We start from the raw sequence: 24081 nt of genomic DNA on the forward strand, positions 1-24081 counted from the left end.
CAGTCTGGAAACTGTTCTTGTAGAGTCAGCAAAGGGATATTTAAGAGTCCTTTGAGGCCTATGGTGTAAAAAGAAATACCTTCACATAAAAGTTAGAGAGAGACTTTCTGAGAAACCTCCTTGTGATGTGTGCATTCATCTCACAGATTTGAACCTTTAATTGGATTGAGCAATTTGGATACAGTATTTTTGAAGAATCTGTAAAGGCATATTTTTGACAGCTTTGAGGCTTATAAGGAAATAGGAAATATCTTCACATAAAAACTAGACAGAAGCTTCCCAAGAAACCTCTTTGCGATGTGTGCATTCATCTCATAGAGCTCAACCATTCTTTTGATTGAACAGTTTGAAAACAGTCTTTTTGTAGAATCTGCAAAGGGATATTTATGAGTGCATTGAAGCCTATGGTGAAAAAGGAAACATAGTCATATAAAAAGGATAAACAAGATTTCTCAGAAACAGCTTTGTGACGTAAGCATTCATCTCACAGAGGTAAACTTTTCTTTTCTCTGGTCAGTCTGGAAACTGTTCTTGTAGAGTCTGCAAAGGGATATGTATGAGTCCTTTGAAGCCTGTGGTGAAAAAAGAAATATCTTCACATAAAAATTAGAGAGAGGCTTTCTGAGAAACGTCTTTGTGATGTGGGAATTCATCTCACAAAGATGAAACTTACTTTTGATTGAGCAGTATGGAAACTATCTGTTTGTGGAATCTGCAAAAGGATATTTATGAGCATTTTGAGGCCAATGGTAAAAAAGGAAATGTATTCATATAAAAGGTAAAAAGAAGGTTTCTTAGAAACAGCTTTGTGATGTGTGCATTGATCTCACAGAGGTAAATGTTTATTTTCTCTGATTAGTCTGGAAACTCTGTTCTTGTAGAATCTGCAAAGGGATATTTGTGAGTGCTTTGAGGCCTATGGTGAAAAAGAAAATATCTTCACATAAAAACTAGACAGTAGCTTTCTTAGTGGCTTCTTTGTGATGTGTGCAATCATCTCACAGAGTTCAACCATTATTTTGATTGAGCAGTCTGGAAACTGCCTTTTTGTAGAATCTGCAAGGGATATTTTTCAGGACTTTGAGTGCTATGGTGAAAAAGGAAATATCTTCACATAAACAATGGACAGAAGATTTCTGAGAAATCTCTTTGTGATGTGTGCATCCATCTCACAGAGTTCAAACATTTATTTGGTTGAGCAGTTGGGAAGACGCCTTTTTGCAGAATCTGCAAAGGGATATTGCTGAGCACTTTGAGGCTTATGGTGAAAAAGGAAATACCTTCACATAAAAACTATAAAGAAGGTTTCTGATAAAATTCTTTGTGATGTATGCATTCATTTCATGGAGTTGAACTATTTTTTTGATTGAGCAGTTTGGAAACAATCTTTTTGTAGAATCTGCAAAGGGATATTTTTGAGCGCTTTGAGTCCTAGGGAGAAAAAAGATATATCACATAAAAAGTATAAAGAAGGTTTCTGAGAAAGAGTTTTGTGATGTGTGCATTCATCTCACAGAGGAAAACATTTGTTTTCTTTGATCAGTCTGGAAATTCTGTTCTTGTAAAATCTGCTAAGGGATATTTGTGAGCAGATGGAGGCCTATGGTGAAAAAGGAAATGTCTTCATATAAAAATTAGACAGAAGCCTCCTGTGAAACTTCTTACTGATGTGTGCATTCATCTCACAGATTTGAAACTTTCTTTTCTTTGATCCGTTTGGAAACAGTCTTTTTGTAGAACCTGCAAAAGGCTATTTGGAGCACTTTGAGGCCTATGGTGAAAAAGGAATTATATTCACATAAAAACTAGACTGAAGGTTTCTGAGAAATTTCTTTGAGGTGTGTGCATTCATCTCACAAAGTTCAATAATTATTTTTATTGAGCAGCTTGGAAACAGTCTTTTTGCAGAATCTGCAGAGATATTTGTGAGGGCATTGAGGCCTATGGTTAAAAAGGAAACATTCAAATAAAAACTTAATAGAAGCTTTCAGAGAAACTTCTTTTTGACATGTGCATTCATCTCACAGAGTTGAAACTTTCTTTTGAGGAGCAGTGTGGAAACAGACTTTTTGTAGAATCTGCAAAGGAACAATTTTGAGCACTTTGCATCCAGTGGTGAAAAAGGAAATACCTTCACATGAAAACTAGACAGAATGTTTCTGAGAAACTGCTTTGTGATATGTGCACTCATCTCCCAGATGTTTCTGTTTCTTTTCATTGAGAAGATTTGAAACTCTTTTCTTGTAAAATCTCCAAAGTGATATTTACGAGCCCTTTGAAGCGTATGGTGAAAAAGGAAATATCTTCACATAAAAACTACACAGAAGCTTTCTGAGAAACATTCTGGTGATGTGAGCATTCATCTCACAGAGTTGAAACATTCTTTTGATTGAGCAGTGTGTGAAGAGTCTTTTTGTAGAATCTGCAAAGGGATATTTGTGAACCTTTTGAGGCCTATGGTGAAAAAGGAAATATCTTCACATAAAAACTAGAGAGAAGCTTTCTGAGAAACCTCTTTGTGGTGTGCATATATCTCACAGAGTTGAACCTTTCTTTTGATTGAGCAATTTGGTAAAAGTATTTTTGTAGAATCTGTAAAGGGATATTTGTGAGCACTTTGAGGCCAGCGGTGAAAAAAGCAAGTATCTTCACTTAAAATCTAGACAGAAGCATTCTGAGAAACTTCCTTGTGATGTGTGCATTCATCACACAGAGTTAAACCTTTGTTTTGGTTGAGCAGTTTGGAAACAGTCTTTTTGTAGAATCTGCAAATGGATATTTGGAGCACTTTGAGGCCTATGGTGAAAAAGGAAATATATTCACATAAAAACTAGACTGAAGGTTTCTGAGAAACTTCTTTGAGATGTGTGCATTCATCTCACTGTGTTCAATAATTCTTTTTATTGAGTGGTTTGGAAACAGTCTTTTTGTAGAATCTGCAAAGGGACATTTGTAAGAGCTTTGAGGTGAGGCCTATGGTGAAAAAGGAAATATCTTCACAGAAAAACTATAAAGAAAGTTTCAGAGAAACTTCTTCATGATGTGTGCATTCATCTCACAGAATTGAAACATTCTTCAGATTGAGCAGTTTGAAAACAATCCTTTTGGTACAAACTGCAAAGGGATATTTAGGAGCGCATTGAGGCCTATGCTGAAAAAAGAAATATCTTCACATAAAAACTAGAAAGAAGCATTCTGAGAAGCTGCTTTAAGATATGTGTATTCATCTCACAGAGGTAAATATTTCTTTTCATTGGGCAGTTTGTAAACTCTGTTATTCTAGAATCTACAAACGGTTATTTTTGAGTGCTTTGAGGCCCACATTGAAAAAGGGATTATCTTCACATAAAAACTAGTGAGAAGCTTGCTGAGAAACTACTTTCTGATGTGTGCATTCATCTAACAGAGTTGAAACTTTCTTTTGATTGAGCAGTTTGGAAAGTCTTTTTGTAGATTCTGCAAAGGCATATGTGGGAGTGCATTGAGGACTATGTTCAAAAAGGGAATATCTTCACATAAAAACAAGAAGGAGATTTTCTGAGAAACTTCTTTGTGATGTGCACATTCGTCTCACAGTGTTGAACCACTCTGTTTATTGAGCAGTTTGGAAACATTCTTTTCATAGAATTTGCAAAGGGATATCTGGGAGCACGTTGAGGCATACGGTGAAAAAGGAAATATCTTCACATAAAAAGTATAAAGAAATTTTCTGAGTAACTCCTTTCTGACATGTGCATTCATCACACAGAAGTAAAAGTTTCCTCCCATTGAGCAGTCAGTTTTTATGTGAAGATGTTTCCCTTTTCACCATAGACCTCAAACTGCCTATATATATCCCTTTGCAGATTCTACAAAAAGACTGTTTCCAAACGGCTCAAAGAAAGTTTCCACTCTGTGAGATGAATGCACACATCACAGAGAAGTTTCTCAGAAAATTTCTGTCTACTTTTTATTTGTTGATACTCCCTTTTTCACCATAGGCCTCATACCACTCATAAATAACCCTTTGCAGATTCTACAAAAAGACTGTTTCCAAACTATTCAATCAAAAGAAACGTTCAACTCTGTGAGGTGAATGCACCCATCACAAAGAAGTTTCTCAGAAAGCTTCTGTCTAGTTTTTATTTGACAATGTTTCCTTTTTCAATATAGGCCTCAAAGTGCTCACAAGTGTTCCTTTACAGAATTTATAAAAAGACTGTTCCCAAACTGTCCAGCCAAAACGAAGCTTCAACTCTTTGAGATGAATGCACACATCACAAAGAAGTTTCTCAGAAAGCTTCTGTCCAGTTTTTATTTGAAGGTATTTCCTTTTTCACCATAAGTCTCAAAGCATTCAAATTATCACTTTGCAGTTCTAGAAAAACATTTTCCAACCTGCTCTATCTAAAGAAAGGTTCAAAGCTGTGAGAAGAAAGCACACATCAAAAAGAAGTTTCATAGAATGCTTCTGTCTAGTTTTTATGTGTAGACATTTCCTTTTTCACCATAGGCCAAAAAGGGATCCCAATTATCCCTTTGTACATTCTACAAAAGGACTGTTTCAAAACTGCTCAATCCAAAGACAGTTTCAACTCTTCGAGATGAATGCACACATCACAACGAAGTATCTCAGAAAGCTTCTGTCTAGTTTTTGTGTGAAGATATTTCTTTTTTCACCATAGGCTTCAAAGAGCTCACAAATATCACAAAGCAGGTTCTACAAAAAGACTCTACCCAAACTGGTCAATGAAAAGAACACTTCAAATCTGTGAAATGAATGAGCACATCACAAAGAATTTTCTCAGAAAGCTTCTGTGTAGTTTCTTTGTGAAGATATTTCCATTTTCACCATAGACCTGAAATCACCTACATACGTCCCTTTGCAGATTCTACAAAAAGATTGTTTCCAAACTGCTTAATCAAAGAAAGATTTCTACTCTGTGAGATGAATGCACACATCAAAGAGTAGTTTCTCAGAAAGTTTCTGTCTAGTTCTTGTTTCTCGATATTCCTTTTTTCACCATAGACTTCAAACTGCTCATAAATAACCCTTTGTAGATTCTACAAAAGGACTGTTTCCAAACTGCTCAATCAAAAGAAAGGTTCAACTCTGTGTGATGAATGCACACATCACAAAGAATTTTCTCAGAAGGCTTCTGTCTAGATTTTATTTGTGGATATTTCTTTTTCACAACAGGCCTCAAAAAGCTCACAAATATCCCTTTGCATATTCTACAAAAAGACTGCTTCCAAACTACTCAATGAAAGAAAATTCAACTCTGTGAGATGAATGCACACATCACAAAATGGTTTCTCAGAATACTTCTGTCTAGTTTTTATATGAAGATATTTCCTTTTTCACCACATGCCTCAAACCACTCAAAATCATCCCTTTGCAGATTCTCCAAAAACACTGTTTCCAAACTGCTCAATCAAAAGAAAGATTCAACTCTTTGAGATGCATACACCCATCACAAAGAAGTTTCTCAGAAAACATGAGTCTAGTTTTTATGTGAAGATATTTCCTTTTTCACCATAAGCCTCAAAGCCTTCACAAATATCACTTTGCAGGTTCTATGAAAAGACTGTTTCCAAACTGCTCAATCAAAAGAAAGTTTCAACCCTGTGAGACTAATGCACGCATCACAAAGAAGTTTTTCAGAAAGCTGCTGTCTACCTTTCATTTTTCAATATTTCCGTTTTCACCATAGGACTCAAACCACTGAAACATATCACTTTGCAGATTCTACAAAAAGACGGTTTCCAAACTGCCCAAATGAAAAGAGAGGTTCAACTCTCTGAGACGAATGTGCACATCATGAAGAAGTTTCTCAGAATGCTTCTTTCTAGGTTTTATGTGAAAATATTTCCTTTTTCACTGCAGACCTCAAACCACTCATAAATATCCCTCTGCACATTCTACAAAAATACTGTTTCCAACCTGATAAGTCAAAAGAAAGTTTCAACTCTGTGAGATGAATGCACACATCACAAGGAAGTTTCTCAGATAGCTTCTGTCTACTTTTTATGTGAAGGTATTTCCTTTTTCACCATATGCCTCAAGACGCCTTCAAATATCCCTTTACAGATTATACAAAAAGACTCCTCCCAAACTGCTCAATCAAAACAAAGGTTCAACTCTGTGAGATGTATGCACACATCTCAGAGAAGTTTCTTTGAAAACTTCTGTATAGTTTTTATGTAAAGACATTTCCTTTTACACTATAGGCCTCAAAGAGCTCAAAAATATCTCCTTACAGATTCTACAAAAATACTGCTTTTGAACTGGTGAATCAAAACAAATGTTCAACTCTGTGAGATGAATGCACACATCCTAAAGAAGTCTCTCAGAAAGCTTTTTTATAGGTTTAGGTGAAGATATTTCCTTTTCCACCATAAGCCTGAAAGCATTCACAGATATCTCTTTGCAGATTGTACAAAAAGACTATTTGAAAACTTCTCAGTCAAAACAAAAGGCCAACTATGTGAGATGAATGCACACATCACAAAGAAGTTTCTCAGAAAGCTTCTGTTTAGATTTTATTTGTAGATAACTCGTTTTTCACCATGGTTTCAAATTTCTCACAATTATTCCTTGCAGTTTCTAAAAAAGACTGTTTCCAAACTATTCAATCAAAAGAGCGTTTCAACTCTGTGAGATGAACACACACATCACAAAGAAGTTTCTCAAAAAGCTTCTGTCTAGTTTTCATGTGAAGATAATTCCTTTTTCAACAAAGGCCTCAATGGGCTCACAAATATCCCTATGCAGATTCTACAAAAAGACTGTTTCCAAACTACTCAATCAAAAGGAAGATTCAACTCTGTGAGATGAATGCACACATCACAAAGAAGTTTCTTAGAATAGTTTTGTCTAGTTTTTATGTGAAGTCATTTCCTCTTTCACTGTAGGCCAAAAATGGATCGCAAATATCCCTTTGCAGATCCTACAAAAAGATTGATTCAAAACTTCTCAATCAAAAGAAAGGTTCAACTCTGTGAGACAAATGCACACATCACAAAAAAGTTTCTCAGAAAGCTTCTATCTAGTTTTTATGTGAAGATATTTCCTTTTTCACCATAGACCTCAAAGCTCTCTCAAATGTCTCTTTGCAGATTCTACAAGAAGACGGTTTCCAAACTTCTCAATCAACAGGCAGGTTCATATCTGTGAGGTAAATGCACACATCACAAAGAAGTTTCTCAGAAAGCTTCTGTCTAGTTGTTATGGGCTGATATTTCCTTTTTCACCATAAGCTTCAAAGCCTTCAGAAATATCAGTTTTCAGATTCTACAAAAAGTGTGTTTCCAAACTGCTCACTGAAAAGAAAGGTTCAACTCTGAGAGATGAATGCACACATCACGAAGAGGTTTCTCAGAAATCTTCTGTCTGGTTTTTATGTGAAGATATTTCCTTTGTCACCATAGGCCTCCTATCACTCACAAATATCCCTTTGCAGATTCTACAAAAAGACTGTTTCCAAACTGCTCAATCAAGAGAATGGTTCAACTCTGTGACATGAAGGCACACATCATAAAGTAGTTTCTCAGAAATATTCTGTCTAGCTTTTATATGAATATATTTACTTTCTCACCATATGCCTTAAGACACTCACAAATATCCCTTTGGAGATGCTCCAAAAAGATGGTTTCCAAACTGCTCAATCAAAAGAAAAGTTCAACTCTGTGAAATGAATGCACACATGACAAAGAAGTTTCTCAGAAAGTTTCTGTGTAGATTTTATTTGTAGATATTTCCTTTTTCACCATAAGCCTCAAACTGCTCACAAATATCCCTTTGCAGAATCTACAAAAAGACCGTTTCCAAACTGCTCAATCAACAGCAATGTTGAAATCTGTGAGATGAATGCACACATCACAAAAAAGCTTCTCAGAAAGTTTCTGTCTATTTTTTATGTGAAGATATTTCCTTTTTCAACATAAGCCTCAAATCGTTCACAAATATCATTTTGAAGATTGTACAAAAAGACTGTTTCCAAACTGATCAATCAAAAGAAAGGTTCAACTCGATGAGATGAATGCAGACATCACAAAGAAGTTTCTCAGGAAGATTCTTTCCAGTATGTATTTGTAGACATTTCCCTTCTCACCATAGGGCTCAAACCGCTCACAAATATCCATTTATAGATCTACAAAAGACTCTTTCCAAACAGCTCAATTAAAAGAAAGGTTCAACTCTTGAGATGAATGCACACATCAAATAGAGGTTTCTCAGAAAGCTTCTGTCAAGTTTTTATGTGAATGTATTTCCTTTTTCACTATTAGCCTCAAAGCTTTCACAAATGTCTCTTTGCAGATTTTACAAAAAGACTGTAGCCTAACTGCTCAATCAAAAGATCAGTTCCAAACTGTGAGATGCATGCTGACATCACAAAGAAGTTTCTCAGAAAGATTCTGTCTAGTTTTTACCTGAATATATTTACTTTCTCACCTTAGGCCTCAAACTGCTCACAAATATCCCTTTGCAGATTTTCCAAAAAGACACTTTACAAACTGCTCAATCAAAAGAAAGTTTCAACACTGTGATATGAATGTTCACATCAAAAAAAAAGTATCTCAGAAATCTTCTGTCTAGATTTTATTTGTGGATATTTCCTTTTTCACCATAAGCCATAAACTGCTTAAAATTATCCCTTTGCAGATTCTACAGAAAGACAATTTACAAACTCCTCAATCAAAAGAAAGTTTCAACCCTGTGAGATGAATGCTCACATCACAAAAAAAGTCTCAGTAAGCTTCTGTCTAGATTTTATATGTTGATATTCCCTTTTTCACTTTAAGCCATAAATCACTTAAAATATCCCGTTGGAGATTCTACAAAAAGACTGTTTCCAAACTGCTCAATGAAAATAATGGTTCAACTCTGTGAGTTGAATGTGCTCATCACAAAGAAGTGTCACAGAAAGATTCTGTCCAGATTTTATTAGTGGATATTTCCATTTTCACCATAAGCCTGAAAGGGCTCACAAATATCCTTTGGCAGAATCTCTAAAAAGACTGTTTACAAACTGCTCAATCAAAAGAAACATTCAGCTCTGTGTGATGAATGCACACATCATAAACAAGGTTCTCAGAAAGATTCTGTCTAGTTTCTATGTGAAGATATTTCCTTGTTCATCATAGGCCTCAAAGCGCACCAAATATCCAATTGCATATTCTACTAAAAGACTTTTTCCAAACTGCTCAATCAAAAAAAAGGTTCAACTCTATGAGATGAAAGTGCACATCACAAAGAAGTTTCTCAGATGGTTTCTTTCTAGTTTTAATGTGAACACTTTTCCTTTTTCACCGTACGCTTCAGTGGTCTCAAAAATATCTCTTTGCAGATCCTACAAAAGGCCTCTTTCCAAACTGCTCTAACAAAGGAAAGTTTCAACTCTGTGAAGCGAAATCACATATCATAAATAAATTTCTCAGAAAGCTTCTGTCTAGTTTTGATGGGAAGATATTTCCTATTTCACCTTAGGCCATAAAGGGATAACAAGTATCCCTTTACAGAATCTACAAAAAGACTCTTTCCAAACTGCTCCATCAAAAGAAAATTTCAACTGTATGAGATTAATGGATGCATCACAAAGCAGTTTCTCAGAAAGCTTCTGTCTAGTTTTTATGTGAAGATATTTCTGTTTCACCATAGGCCTCAAACGTCTAAGAAATATCCCTTTGCAGATTGGACATAAAGACTGTTTCCAAACTTCTCAACCAAAAGAAATTTTCAACTCTGTGTTATGAATGTGCACATCACAAAGAACTTTCTCAGAATGCTTCTGTCTAGTTTTAATGTGAAGATATTTACTTTTTCACCATAGGCCTTAAACCACTCCCAAATATCCCTCTGCATATAATACAAAAAGACTGCTTCCAAACTGCTCAATGAAAAGAAAGTTCAACTCTGTGGGATAAAAGCACACATCACACAGACGTTCTTCAGAAAGCTTCTCAGTCGATTTTATGTGAAGATATTTAATTTTTCACCACAAGACACAAAGCGCTCCAAATATCCATTTGCAGATTCTTCAAAAAGACTGTTTCCAAACGGATCAATCAAAAGAAAGTTTCAACTCTGTGAGATGAATGCAAACATCACAAAGAAATTTCTCAGAATGCTTCTGTCTAGTTTTTCTCTGAAGATATTTCCTATTTCACCATATCCCTCAATGGACTCACATATATCATTTTGCAGATTCTACAGAAAGACTGTTTCTGAACTTCTCAAAGAAAAGAAATGTTCAACTCTGGGAGATGAATGCACACATGAAAAAGAAGTTTCTCAGAATGCCTCTGTGTAGTTTTTATGCTAAGATATTTCTTTTTCACCATAGACCTCAAACCACTCAGAAACATCCCATTGCAGATTGTACGAAAAGATGGTTTCCAAACTGCTCAATGAAAAGAAAGGTTCAACTCTGTGACATGAATATGCACATCACAAAGAAGTTTTTCAGAAAGCTTCTGTTTAGTTTTTAAGTGAAAATATTTCCTTTTTCACCATAGGCCTCAAAGCCCTCCAAATACCCTTTTGCAGAATCTACAAAAAGAGAGTTTCCACACTGTTCAATGAAAAGAAAGATTCAAATCTGAAAGATGAAAGCACACGTCACAAAGAAGTTTCCCATAATGTTTCTGTCTACTTGTTTTGTGAAGATGTTTTCTATTTCAATATAAGCCTCAAAGGGCTCACAAATATCCCTTTGCAGACTCTACAAAAAGACAGTTTTCGAACTGCTCCATGAAAAGAAAGTTTCAACTCTGTGAGACGAATGCACAAATAATAAATTAATTTCTCATAATGCTTCTGTCTAGTTTTTATGTGAAGATATTTCTTTTTCACCATAGGCATAAAACCGTTCAGAAATATCCCTTTGTAGATTCTACAAAAAGACTGTTTCCAAACTGCTCAATCAAAAGAAAGATTCAACCCTGTGAGATGAATGCACATATAACAAAGGAGGTTCTCAGAAATCTTCTGTCTTGTTTTTATGTGAAGATATTTCCTTTCTCAACGTAGGCCTCAAAGTGATACAAATAACCATTTGCAGATTCTACAAAAAGACTGTTTCCAAACTGATCAATCAAAACAAATTTTTAACTCTCTGAGATGAAAGCACACATGACAAAGAAGTTACTCAGCTTTTCTCTAGTTTGTATGTGTAGATATTTCCATTTCACCTGAGGCCATAAAGGGCTCACAAATATTCCTTTGAAGGTTCTACAAAAAGACTGTTTCCAAAGTGCTCAATCAAAAGAAAGGTTCAACTCTGTGAGATGAATGCACACATCACAAAGAAGTTTCTCAGAATACTTCTGTCTGGTTATTATGTGAAGATATTTCCTTTTTCACCATAGTCTTTAAACCGCTCAAAAATATCCCTCTGCAGATACTACAAAAAGACTATTTCCAAACCGGTCCATCAAAGAAAGTTTCAACTCTGTGAGATGAATGGACTCATCACAAAGAAGTTTCTCAGAATTCTTCTGTCTAGTTTTTATGTGAACATATTTCCTTTTTCACCGTAGGACTCAAATTGCTCCAAATATCCATTTGCAGATCCTACAAAAAGAATGTTTCCAAACTGCTCAATCAAAAGTTAGGTGCAACTCTGTGAGACGAAAGCACACATCACAAAGAAGTTTCTCAGAAAGCTTCTGTCTACTTTTTATATGAAGGTATTTCCTTTGGCACCATAGGACTCAAACTGCTCACAAATATAACTCCGCTTATACTTCCAAGAGACTTTATCCAAATTGCTAAATCAAAAGAAACGTTCAACATTGTGAGATGAATGCACACATCACAAAGCAGTTTCCCAAAATGCTTCTGTCTAGTTATTTTGTGAAGATATTTCCTTTTTCACTATTTAAACCACTCAAAATTATCCCTCTGCAGATACCACAAAAAGACTGTTTCCAAACTGATCCATCAAAGAAAGTTTCAATTCTGTGAGATGAATGGACTCATCACAAAGAAGTTTCTCAGAATTCTTCTGTCTAGTTTTTATGTGAACATATTCCCTTTTTCACCATAGGACTCAAATTGTTCCAAATATCCATTTGCAGATTCTACAAAAAGAATGTTTCCAAACTTTGCAATCAAAAGAAAGGTGAAACTTTGTGAGACGAAAGCACACATCACAAAGAAGTTTCTCAGAAAGCTTCTGATTACTTTTTATATGAAGGTATTTCCTTTTGCACAATAGGCCTTAAACTGCTCACAAATATAACTCCGCTTATACTTCCAAGAGACTTTCTCCAAATTGCTAAATCAAAAGAAACGTTCAAATTTGTGAGATGAATGCACACATCACAAAGAAGTTTCTCAAAATGCTTCTGTCTAGTTTTCATGTGAAGATATTTATTTTTCACCATTGGCCTCAAACCACTCTGAAATATCCCTTTGCAGTTTGTACAAAAAGACTGTTTCCAAACTGCTCAATGAAAAGAAATGGTCAACTATTAGAGATGAATGGAAATGTCACAAATAGTTTTCTCAAAAAGCTACTGTCTAGTTTTTATGTGAAGATATTTCCTTTTCCACTATAGGCCTCAAAACGCTCCAAATATCCATTTGCAGATTCTACAAAAAGACTGTTTCCAAACCACCCCATAAAAAGAAAGGTTCAACTCTGTGAGAGGAAAGTGCACATCACAAAGAAGTTTCTCAGAAAGCTTCTATCTAGTTTTTATGTGAAGATATTTCATATTTCAAAATAGGCCATAAGGGGCTCACAAATATCCATTTGCAGATTCTAAGAAAATACATGTTCCAAACTGCTAAATCAAAAGAAAAGTTTAACTCTGTGACATGAATGGGCACATCACAAAGAAGTTTCTCAGAAAGCTTCTGTCTAGTTTTTACGTGTAGATATTTCTTTTTCACCATAAGCCACAAAAGGCTAAGAAATTTCCCTTTGCAGCTTCTACAAAAGACTGTTTCCAAACTGCTCAATTGAAAGAAAGGTTGAATTCTGTGACATGAATTGACACATCACAAAGAAGTTTCTCAGAAATCTTCTGTCTAGTTTTTATGTGAAGATTCTTCCTTTTTCACCATGGGCCTCAAATAGCTCCAAATACCCATTAGCAGATTCTGCAAAAAGACTTTCCAAACTGCTCAATCAAAAGAAAGGTTCAGTACTGTGAGAAGAAAGCACACATCACAAAGAAGTTTCTCAGAAATCTTCTGTCTAGTTTTTATGTGGAGATATTTCGTATTTCATCACAGGCCATAAAGAGCTCACAAATACCTCTTTGCAGATTCTACAAAACGACTGTTTCCAAACTGCTCAATCAAAAGAAAGGTTCGAATCTGCGACATGAATGGACACATCTCAAAGAAGTTTTTCAGAATGCTTCTGTCTACTTTTTATGTACAGGTATTTCGTTTTCACCATAGACCTCAATTGGCTCAGAAATATCCCTTTGCACATTTTACAAAAAGACTATTTCCAAACTGCTCAAACAAAAGGAAGATTCAACTCTCTGAAATGAAAGCCCACATCACAAAGAAGTTTCTCAAAGTCCTTCTGTCTAGTTTTTATGTGAATATATTTCCTTTTTGACCTTAGGCCTCAAAGCTCCCCAAATATCCATTTGTAGACTCTTCAAAAAGACTGTTTCCAAAGTGATCAATCAAAAGAAAGGTTCAACTGTGTAGGATGAAAGCACACATCACAAAGAAGTTTCTCAGAAAGATTCTGTCTAGTATTTATGTGAAGATATTTCCTATTTCTCCATAGGCCTAAAGGGGATCACAAATATCAATTTGCAGATACTACAAGAAGACTGTTTCCAAACTGCTCAATGAAAAGAAAGGATCAACTCTGTGAGGTGAATGCACAGATGAAAAAGAAGTTTCTCAGAATGCTTCTGTCTAGTTTTTATGTGAAGATATTTCTTTTTCACCACAGGCCTGAAACCACTCAGAAATATTCCTTTGCAGATTGCACAAAAAGAATGTTTCCAAACTCTTCAATGAACAGAAAGGTTCAACTCTTTGATATGAATGCAGACATCACAAAAAGTTATCTCTAAAACCTTCTGTCTGGTTTTTATGTGAATATTTACTTTTTCAGCATAGGCATCAAACCGCTCACAAATATACATTTGCAGATTCTATACAATGACTTGTTCCCAAACTGCTCAACGAAAAGAAATGTTCAATTCTGTGAGATGAAAGCACACATCACAAAGAAGTTTCTCACAAGGTTTCTGTCTACTTTTTAGGTACAAATACTTCCTTTTTCACCTTATGCCTCAAAGTGCTCCAAATATCCATTTACCGATTCTACAAAAAGAGTGTTTCCAAATTGCTCAATCAAAGGAAACGTTCAACTCTGTGAAATGAAAGCACACATCACAAAGAAGTTTCTCAGAATGCTTCTATCTAGTTATTATGTGAAGACATTTTCTATTTCACTATAGGACTCAAAGGGCTCAGAAATATCCCTTTGCAGATTCTACAAAAGGACTGTTTCCAAACTGCTCAATCAAAAAGAAGGTTCGCAAGCATCACAAAGAAGTTTCTCAAAAATCTTCTGTCTAGTTTTTATGTGAAGATATTTCCTATTTCATAATAGGTCTCAAAGGGCTCAGAAATATCCCTTTGCAGATTCTATGAAAAGACTCTTTCCAAACTACTGAATGAAATGAAAGTTTCAAATCTCTGTGATGAATGCACACATCACAGAGAAGTTTCCCGGAATGCTTCTATCTGATTTTTATGTGAAGATATTTCTTTTTCACCATAGGCCTCAAACCACTCAGAAATATCCCTTTACAGATTGTGCAAAAAGACTGTTTCTAAACAGCTCAATGAAAAGGAAGATTCAACTCTGGGAGATGAATGCAAACATCACAAAGACGTTTCTCAAAAAGCTTCTGTCTGGTTTTTATGTGAAGGTATTTCCTTTTTCACCATAGGCCTCAAACTGCTCACAAACATCCCTTTGCAGATTCTACAAAAAGACTGTTTCCAAACTGCACAATGAAAAGAAAGGTTAAACTCTGTGAGATGAAAGCACACATCACAAAGAAGTTTCTCAGAATGCTTTTGTATAGTTTTATGTGAAGAAGTTTCCTTTTTAACCATAGCAATCAAAAGAAGGGTTCAAATGTGTGGGATGAATGCACACATCCCAAAGAAGTTTCTCAGAAAACTTCTGTTTAGTTTTTTGTGAAGATATTTCCTTTTTCACCATGGGCCTCAAAGCACTCCAAATATCCACTTGCAGATTCTACAAAAAGAGTGTTTCCAATCTGCTCAATCAAAAGAAAGTTTCAACTCTGTGAGGTGAAAGCACACGTCACAAAGAAGTTTCTTAGAAACCTTCTGTCTAGTTTATATGTGAAGATATTTCATATTTCAAAATAGGCCTCAAAGGGCTCAGAAGTATACCCTTGCAGATGCTACAAAAAAGCGTGTTTCCAAACAGCTCAATCAAAAGAAAGATTTAACTTGGTGAGATCAATGCACACATTACATTGAAGTCTCTCATAATGCTTCTGTCTAGTATTTTGAGAAGCCATTTCCTTTTTCACTATAGGCCTCAGTCTGCTCATTAATAGCCCTCTGCAGATACTAGAAAAAGAGTCTTTCCAAACTGCTCAATCAAAATAAAGGTTCAAATCTTTGAGATGAAAGCCCACGTCACAAAGAAGTTTCTCAGAAAGTTTCTGTCTAGTTTTTATGTGAAGATATTTCCTATTTCACCTTAGGCCTCAAAGGGATCACAACTATCCCTTTTCAGATTCTACAAAAAACTCTTTCCGAACTGCTTCATCAAAGGAAAGGTTCAATTCTGTGAGAAGAATGCACACATAAAAAATTAGTTTCTCAGAATGCTTCTGTCTTGTTTTTATGTGAAGATATTACTTTTTCACCATAGGTCTCAAACTGCAAACAGATATTCCTTTGCAGATTGCACAAAAAGTATGTTTCCACAATGCTCAATGAACAGAATGTTTCAACTCAGTGACATGAATGCAAACATCACAAAGAGTTTTCTCAAAATACTTCTGTTCATGTATTATGTGAAGGAATTTAGTTTCTCACCATAGGCATCAAACTGCTCACAAATATCCCTTTGCAGATTCTACAAAATGACTTGTTGCCAAACTGCTCAATGAAAAGGAAGGTCCAAATCTGAGATGAAAGCACGCATCACAAAGAAGTTTCTCAGAAGTTTCTGTCTAGTTTTTATGTGCAGATATTTCCTTTTTCACCATAGGCCTCAAAGCACTCCAAATATCCCTTTGCAGATTCTACAAAAGGAGTGTTTCCAAACTGCTCAATCAAAAGAGAGGTTCAACTCTTTGAGATAAAAGCACACAGTACAAAGAAGATTTTCAGAAAGCTTTTGTCTAGTTTTTATGTGAAGACATTTCCTATTTCACCGTAGGCCTCAATGGGCTCACAAATATCCCTTTGCAGATTCTACAAAAGGACTCTTTCCAAACTGCCTAATCCAAGGAAAGTTTCAACCCTGTGACATGAATGCACACATCACAAAGAAGTTTCTCAGAATGCTTCTGTCTAGTTTTTATGTGAAAATATTTCCTGTTCACCATAGGCATAAAATGTTGCAAATATCCATTTGCAGATTCTACAAAAAGACTGTTTCCAACCTACTCAATCATAAGAAAAGTTCAACTCTGTGAGATGAAGGCACACATGACAAATAAGTTTCTCAGAAAGCTTCTGTCCAGTTTTAATTTGAAGATTTTCCCTATTTCACCATAGGCCTGAAAAGGCTCACAAATATCCTTTTGCATATTCTAAAAAAAGACTGTTTCCAAACTTCTCAATCAAAAGAGAGGTTCAAATATGTGTGATGAATGCACACATTCACAAAGAAATTTCTCAGAATGTTTCTGTCTAGTTTTTATGTGAAGATATTTCTCTTTCACCATAGGCCTCAAATGGCTCAGAAATATCCCTTTGCAGCTTGTACAAAAAGACTGTTTCCAAACTGCTCAATCAAAAGAAAGTTTCAACACTGTGAGATGAATGCACACATCACAAAGAAGTTTCTCAGAAAGCTTCTGTTTAGCATTCATGTGAAGATATATCGTTTTTCACCATAGGCCTCAATGGGCTAAGAAATATCCCTTTGCAGATTCTACAAAAGGACAGTTTAGAAAACTGCTTAATCCAAAGAAAGTTTCAACTCTGTGAGTTGAATGCATACATCTCAAAGAAGTTTCTCACAACGGATCTGTCGAGTTTTTTTTGTGAAGATATAACCTTTTTAACCATTGGTCATAAACTGCTCATGAATATCCCTCTGCAGATACTACAAAAAGACTGTTTCCAAACTGCTGCATCCAAAGAAATGTTCAACTCTGTGAGATGAATACACCCATCACAAAGAAGTTTCTCAGAATGCTCCTGTCTGGTTTTTATGTGAAGATATTTCCTTTTTCACCATGGGTCTCAAAGTGCTTCAAATATCCATTTACAGACTCTACAAAAAGAGTGTTTCCAAACTGCTCATTCAAGAGAAAGGTTCAACTCTGTGAGATGAAAGCACGCATCACAAAGTAGTTTCTGAGAAAGCTTCTGTCTAGTTTTTATGTGAAGATATTTCCTATTTCACCGTAGGCCATAAAGAGCTCACAAATATTTTTTGCAGATCCTTCAAAAAGACTGTTTCCAAACTGCTCAATCCAAAGAAAGGTTCAACTCTGTGAGATGAATGGACACATCACAAAGAAGTTTCTCAGAATGCATCTATCCAGTTTTATGTGAAGATATTTCTTTTTCATCCTAGGCCTCAATGGGCTCAGAAATATCCCTTTGCAGATTGTAAAAAAGAACTGTTTCCAAACTGTTCAATCTAAAGAAAGTTTCACCTCTGTGAGTTGAATGCACACATCACAGAGAAGTTTCCAAGAATGCTTCTGTCTACTTTGTATGTGAAGGTATTTCCTTTTTCACCATAGGCCTCAAACCGTTCACAAATATCCCTCTGTAGATACAACAAAAGGACTGTTTCCAGTCTGCTAAATCAAAAGATAGGCTCAACTCTGTGAGATGAAAGCACACATCACAAAGAAGTTTCTCAGAAAGCTTCTGTCTAGTTTTTATGTAACGATATTTCCTATTTCACCACAGGCCTCAATGGACTCAAAAATATCCCTTTCAGATTCTACAAAAAGAGTGTTTCTGAACTTCTCAATGAAATGAAAGTTTCAACCCTGTGAGGTGAATGCACACATAAAAAAGAAGTTTCTCAGAATGCTTCTGTCTAGTTTTTATGTGAAGATATTACTTTTTCACCATAGGCCTCAAACTGCTCAGAAATATCCCTTTGCAGATTGAACCAAAAGACTCTTTCCATGCTGCTCAATGAAAAGAAAGATTCATCTGTGTGAGATGAATGCACACATAAAAAAGAAGTTTCTCAGAATGCTTCTGTCTAGTTTTTTTGTGAAGATATTTCCTTTTTCACCATAGTCCTTAAAGCATTCAAAATTATCCCTCTGCAGATACTACAAAAAGACTGTTTCCAAACTGCTCCATGAAAAGAAAGGTTCAACTCTGTGAGATGAATGCACTCATCAGGAAGAAGTTTCTCGGAATGATTCTGTCTAGTTTTTATGTGAAGATAATTCTTTTTCACTACAGGCATCAAACGGCTCAGAAATATCCATTTGCAGATTGTACAAAAATACTGTTTCCAATCTGCTCAATCAAAAGAAAGGTTCTGCTCTGTGATATGAATCCAGGCATCACAAAGAAGATTCTCAGAAAGCTGCTTTTTAGTGTTTTTGTAAAAATATTTCCGTTTTCACCATAGGCCTAAAAGCGCTGCAAATATCCATTTGTGTATTCTACAAAAAGACTGTTTAGAAACTGCTCAATCAAAACAAAAGTTCAACTCTGTGAGATGAAAGCACACATTGCAAAGCATTTTCTCAGAAAGATTCTGTCTAGTTTTTATGTCAAGGTATTTCCCGTTTCATCATAGGCTGTGAAGGGCTCACAAATATCCATTTGCATATTTTAAAAAAAGACTGTTTCCAAACTGCTCAAACGAAAGAAAGGTTCAACTCTGTGAGATGAATGCACACATCAGGAAGAACTTTCTCAGAATGCTTCTGTCTAGTTTTTATGGGAAGATATCTCTTTTTCACCTTAGGTCTCAAATGGCTAAGAAATATCCCTTTGCAGATTTTACAAAAAGACTGTTTCCAAACTGCTCAATAAAAGAAGTTTCAACACTGTGAGATGAATACACACATCAAAAAGAAGTTTCTCAGAAAGCTTCTGTTTTCTTTTTATTTGAAAATATTTCCCTTTTCACCATAGGCCTCAATGGGCTCAGAAATAGCTCTTTGCAGATTCTACAAAATGAATGTTTAGAAAACGGCTGGATCCAAATTACACCATTATGGCTCACACACTGCAGCCTCAACCTCCCCAGGGTTAGGCTATTCCTCAAGGGATCCTACAGCCTCGGCCTCCCAAAGTGTTGGGGTTACAGGCGTGAGCCACCAGCACCCGGCCTGGGTTAATACATCTGGTCTCACTACATCTTAACTACACACCCATGAAGAACTCAAGTCAAGAGAGAGTTGGCAAGAGACTCTCAGCATTCTCTCCCGAAAGCAGTTAGGTGGATGGCAGACGTGTGTCCCGAGCTCCTGGGGTTTTAGGTGACCATGTGTAGAGGAGAGATTTCCAATGTTTCCAGAGAGGCGTGAGCCACAGTTATTCGGGGCATCCGAACACGAGATGGGGTTTCTGACAGCAATTTAAGGCCAGGAAGGGCCAGAATCTGCCAAGGCCCATGTCCCAGGGTGGGGCCAATGGAACCCAAGGTAGAGGGAGTCAGCCGTCCTCACAGAGAGGACTCCAGCCCTAGGCCCCGCTGTGCAGACCAAATCAGAAGGAAGAGAGTCCTAAGGTCCTACATGCCACATCCCTCCACTGAACATGGGAGTGGATCTGTTTCCCAAACATGAGGTGACTTTCGCTTTGCAATGGATCACAAGGGGCCGGGCTTTCCAGAGTCGGCAGGATAAAGAAGTCATTCTGGCTCAGCCACACCCATCCCCCGATAACTGGTGAATTTAAAGGAGTCGAGGCTGGCCGGGCCGGAGCCGCTACAGGGGGGAGGGTGGTGGGTGGGGTGGGGGTTTCCTGAGGCCCTGCAGAAATTGGGCCTTTGCCTCGAGGATGACAGTGCTGCAGGAACCTTTCCAGGCTGCTATATGGCAAGCACTAAACCACTATGCTTACCGAGATGGGGTTTTCCTCACAGAAGGCCTTTATGCAGAAGTACACTCAGAAGAAGCCTTGTTTTTAATGGCGACCTGTTCTTACCTCCCAGGAAAGGCCTATAAAGCATATAGACTCTTTAAAAGACACAGTTGTCCTACACCACAATGCAAATACCTGCTTGCAAAATGTTGTGTTGATCTCAGTAAGCTTGCAGACTGGGAACAAATCTTATCTGGTGGAGTGTTTAATAAGCAGAAAAGCCATGATGATATTGTTACTGAGTATGGTGATTCAGTTTGCTTTCCCCTTCCATTGTTGGGACGTGTATATTGCAAGACAGATCGGCTTGCCAAAGGATAAGAATGTTACCCAAAGAGACTTAGTTTAAATCCTTTCCTCTGATATCCCTTTGAATCATTATGTGAAATAGGTGAAAAGCCAGATCCTGACCAAACATTTAAATTCACATCTTTACAGAACTTTAGCAACTGTCTGCCCAACTCTTCAACAACACAAGTACCTAATCACAGTTTATGTCACAGACAGCCTGAGACCATTCTTATGGAAACACCCCAGGACACAATTGAATTAAACAGAGTCAATTTAGAATCTTCCAATTCAAAGTACTCCTTGAATACGGATTCCCCAGTGTCTTTTATTGATTCAGCTGTAATTTCACCTGAAACTATCCCACTGGGAACAGGAACTTCCATATTATCTAAACAGGTTCAAAATAAACCAAAAACTGGTCAAAGTTTATTAACAGGACCAGCAGCTCTTAGTCCATTTACCCCAAGTTTTGGGATTTTGCCATTAGAAACCCCAAGTCCTGGAGATAGATCTTATTTACAAAACTACACTAATACACCTTCTGTAATTGATGTGCCATCCACTGGAGCCCCTTCAAAAAAGTCTGTTGCCAGAATTGGCCAAAATGGAGCAAAGTCTGTCTTCTCACAGAGTGGAAATAGCCGAGAGGTAACTCCAATTCTTTCACTAACAGAAAGTTCTGGTCCATAAATAACTACAACACCTCAGGTAATGAGCCCCACTATGACATCTCCCCCAAATGCACGGCATCGAAGAAGTTCATGACTCTTTACTAGTGACAGTTCCACAACCAAGGAGAATAGGAAGAAATTAAAAATGAAGTTTCCACCTAAAATCCCAAACAGAAAAACAAAAAGTAAAGCTAATAAAGGAGGAATAACTCAATCTAATATAAATGACAACCTGGAAATTACAAAATTGGACTCTTCCAACAATTCAGAAGAGGAAATATCCACAATCACACCTCAGATTCAGGCTTTTAATCTACAAAAAGCAGCAGCAGAAGGCTTGATGAGCCTTCTTCGTGAAAGGGGGAAAGGTTATTTAGCTTTATGTTCATACCACTGCAAAGAAGCTATAAATATTTTGAGCCATCTACCTTCTCACCACTTCAATACTGGTTGGGTACTGTGCCAAATTGGAAGGTCCTATTTTGAACTTTCAGAGTACATGCAAGCTGAAAGAATATTCTCAGAGGTTAGAAGGATTGAGAATTATAGAGTCGAAGGCATGGAAATCTACTCTACAACACTTTGGCATCTTCAAAAAGATGTCACTCTTTCATTTCTGTCAAAAGACTTAACAGACACGGATAAAAATTCGCCAGAGGCCTGGTGTGCTGCAGGGAACTGTTTCAGTCTGCAACAGGAACACGATATTGCAATTAAATTCTTCCAGAGAGCTATCCAAGTGGATCCAAATTATGCTTATGCCTATACTTTATTAGGGCGAGAGTTTGTCTTAACTGAAGAATTGGACAAAGCATTAGCTTGTATTCGAAATGCTATCAGAGTCAGTCCTAGACATTACAATACATGGTAAGTGGTAATGAATTGTAAAGACAAAGTCTTGTTGATGGTGCTGGTAGTCACTAATTTTTCATGTTACATAGCTCTTTACTGTCATGAATTTGGTTACTAATACTTAGGAATGGTACATACTGGTCAATAACTTCAAACTAACTTTTTTTATGAAATGTATGTCTTTAACAAACTCTTCAGTTAATTAATGATAATAGAATACGAGATGCTTATACTCAACAGTTTCAGTCTTCTACAAAACTTTTGCAGATACTGTAGTTGTGTTTTGTTTGTTTGCTTGTTTAGTTTTGTTACTTGATTTGTTACTTTTTCTTCGAATACAAAAATGGTGATTGGGACAAAAAGTGCTTGGGAAATTGGAAAGGAATAGCATAATTCACTTATTGGATAATAGAAAAAAACACTGAAAAAGTTCACTAGCTGCTTTTTGACAATGTTCCGGTTTATTGAGTTACTATTAAGAACTTAATGTATCCTTTATTTAGCAGTATCTCTGTTTTACTTTTTTGTATTTGTGTATAAGTAGACACATAGGAAATTACTACCTAGGTCATATTGTTATCAACTGAATAACATATGAAAAAGTTTGGTCCTACTTCTGCCTCAATACCATACTTACTGTTGACATTTATTGTATTTCTCTGGACTGACTTAAAAGTTTAAATATCAAGAGAAGGCAAGGCATGGTGGTTCATGCCTGTCATCCCAGCACTTTGGGAGGCCAAGGCAGGCAGATCACAACGTCAAGATATCGAGACCATATTGTGAAACCCCGCCTATATTAAAAGTATAAAAATTAGTTGGGCTTGGTGGCAGGCGCCTGTAGTCCCAGCTACTCAGGAGGCTGAGGAAGGATAATCGCTTGAACCTGGGAAGTGGAGGTTGCAGTGAGCCAAGATTATGCCACTGCACTCCAGCCTGGGTGACAGAGTGAGATGCCGTCTCAAGAAAAAATAAAATAAAAATAAAATAAAATAAAATAAAAGTATCAAGAGAAAGTATAATTCTGAAGTAGTAACTCTGAGGAAGCTTTTTTGTCAGATACGGTTATCTTTGGGGTTAGTTACTATAGCAGTTGAGTTTTAACACTTGATTTGCTTCTAAATCTGAAGCATTATATTACTAAAATATTTTTTGATTTGTAATTATGTTGTTTAAAGGATTATATATCATTTTGCAGTAGTAGTTGCAGTGCCTGAAAGATTGCCAAAAAAATAGTGCTAGCTATTGCTGACCAACGTAACAATCAACTTGCCAATATTGCCATCTCTTCCAATAGCTGTGTTCTCCATAATATTTTAAGAACTCAGTTCTTCATAAGGCTTGTGTTGTTTTTGATTTTTTCCCAAGTCTGGTGGATCCTTGTGCTGTTCTTTTTTAAATGTGTATTGTCGGTCCAGCTATTCCGCAGGAGACACATTCTTAAAAACCTTAACCATATCAAAAATTGTGTTTAAAGGAGGATTATTCAGACTGGCAAGCTTTTAGTAGGAGGAGTTTAAATGCTGACTTATTTAGGTAACTGTAAATACTGAGCAACTTTATTCTATCTACAAAATAGATAGCCTTGCTTTTCTTTTCACTTTCACTATAATTAGCACCATGTTTAATACCTTTTCTTCATCTATAACACAATTATAATGATATACAAACCACTCAAATAAAGCAGATATATTGTGCTTTAAAAAAAGTCATTATATGGCACACAATGAGGTGTGACTCAAATCTAGAATCTCCAGTGAAAACCAATGAAACAGGGTCAAATCCCGTGACTACTAAAAATAAAAAAATGAGCCAGGCGTGGTGGCGCTGAGGCATGAGAATCACTCTAACCCCGGAGACAGAGGTTGCAGTGAGCTGAGATCACGCCACTGTACTCCAGCCATGGGGGGACAGAGCAAGACTCCATCTCAGAAGCAAACAAACCCAGAAAGCCAATAAAGGTGTTTAACTCAACATGTCAGGCTCAGGTCTCTTGACAGG

General features: G+C 36.5%; 1 protein-coding gene across 1 annotated transcript in view; it reads left to right on the top strand.

Moving 5' to 3' along the window:
• The first annotated feature begins 20489 nt into the window (after nt 1-20489).
• LOC134759818 (cell division cycle protein 27 homolog) overlaps nt 20490-24081 on the top strand; it is a 30121-nt gene continuing 26529 nt past the window's right edge. Inside the window, 2 exon segments of the mRNA XM_063714611.1 lie at nt 20490-20549; nt 20645-22095. Coding sequence (XP_063570681.1) covers nt 20490-20549; nt 20645-22095 — 1511 coding nt within the window.

This window comes from Pongo abelii, chromosome 13, assembly GCF_028885655.2.
Source record: "Pongo abelii isolate AG06213 chromosome 13, NHGRI_mPonAbe1-v2.0_pri, whole genome shotgun sequence".
In the NCBI taxonomy this organism is placed as follows: Eukaryota; Metazoa; Chordata; class Mammalia; order Primates; family Hominidae; genus Pongo; species Pongo abelii.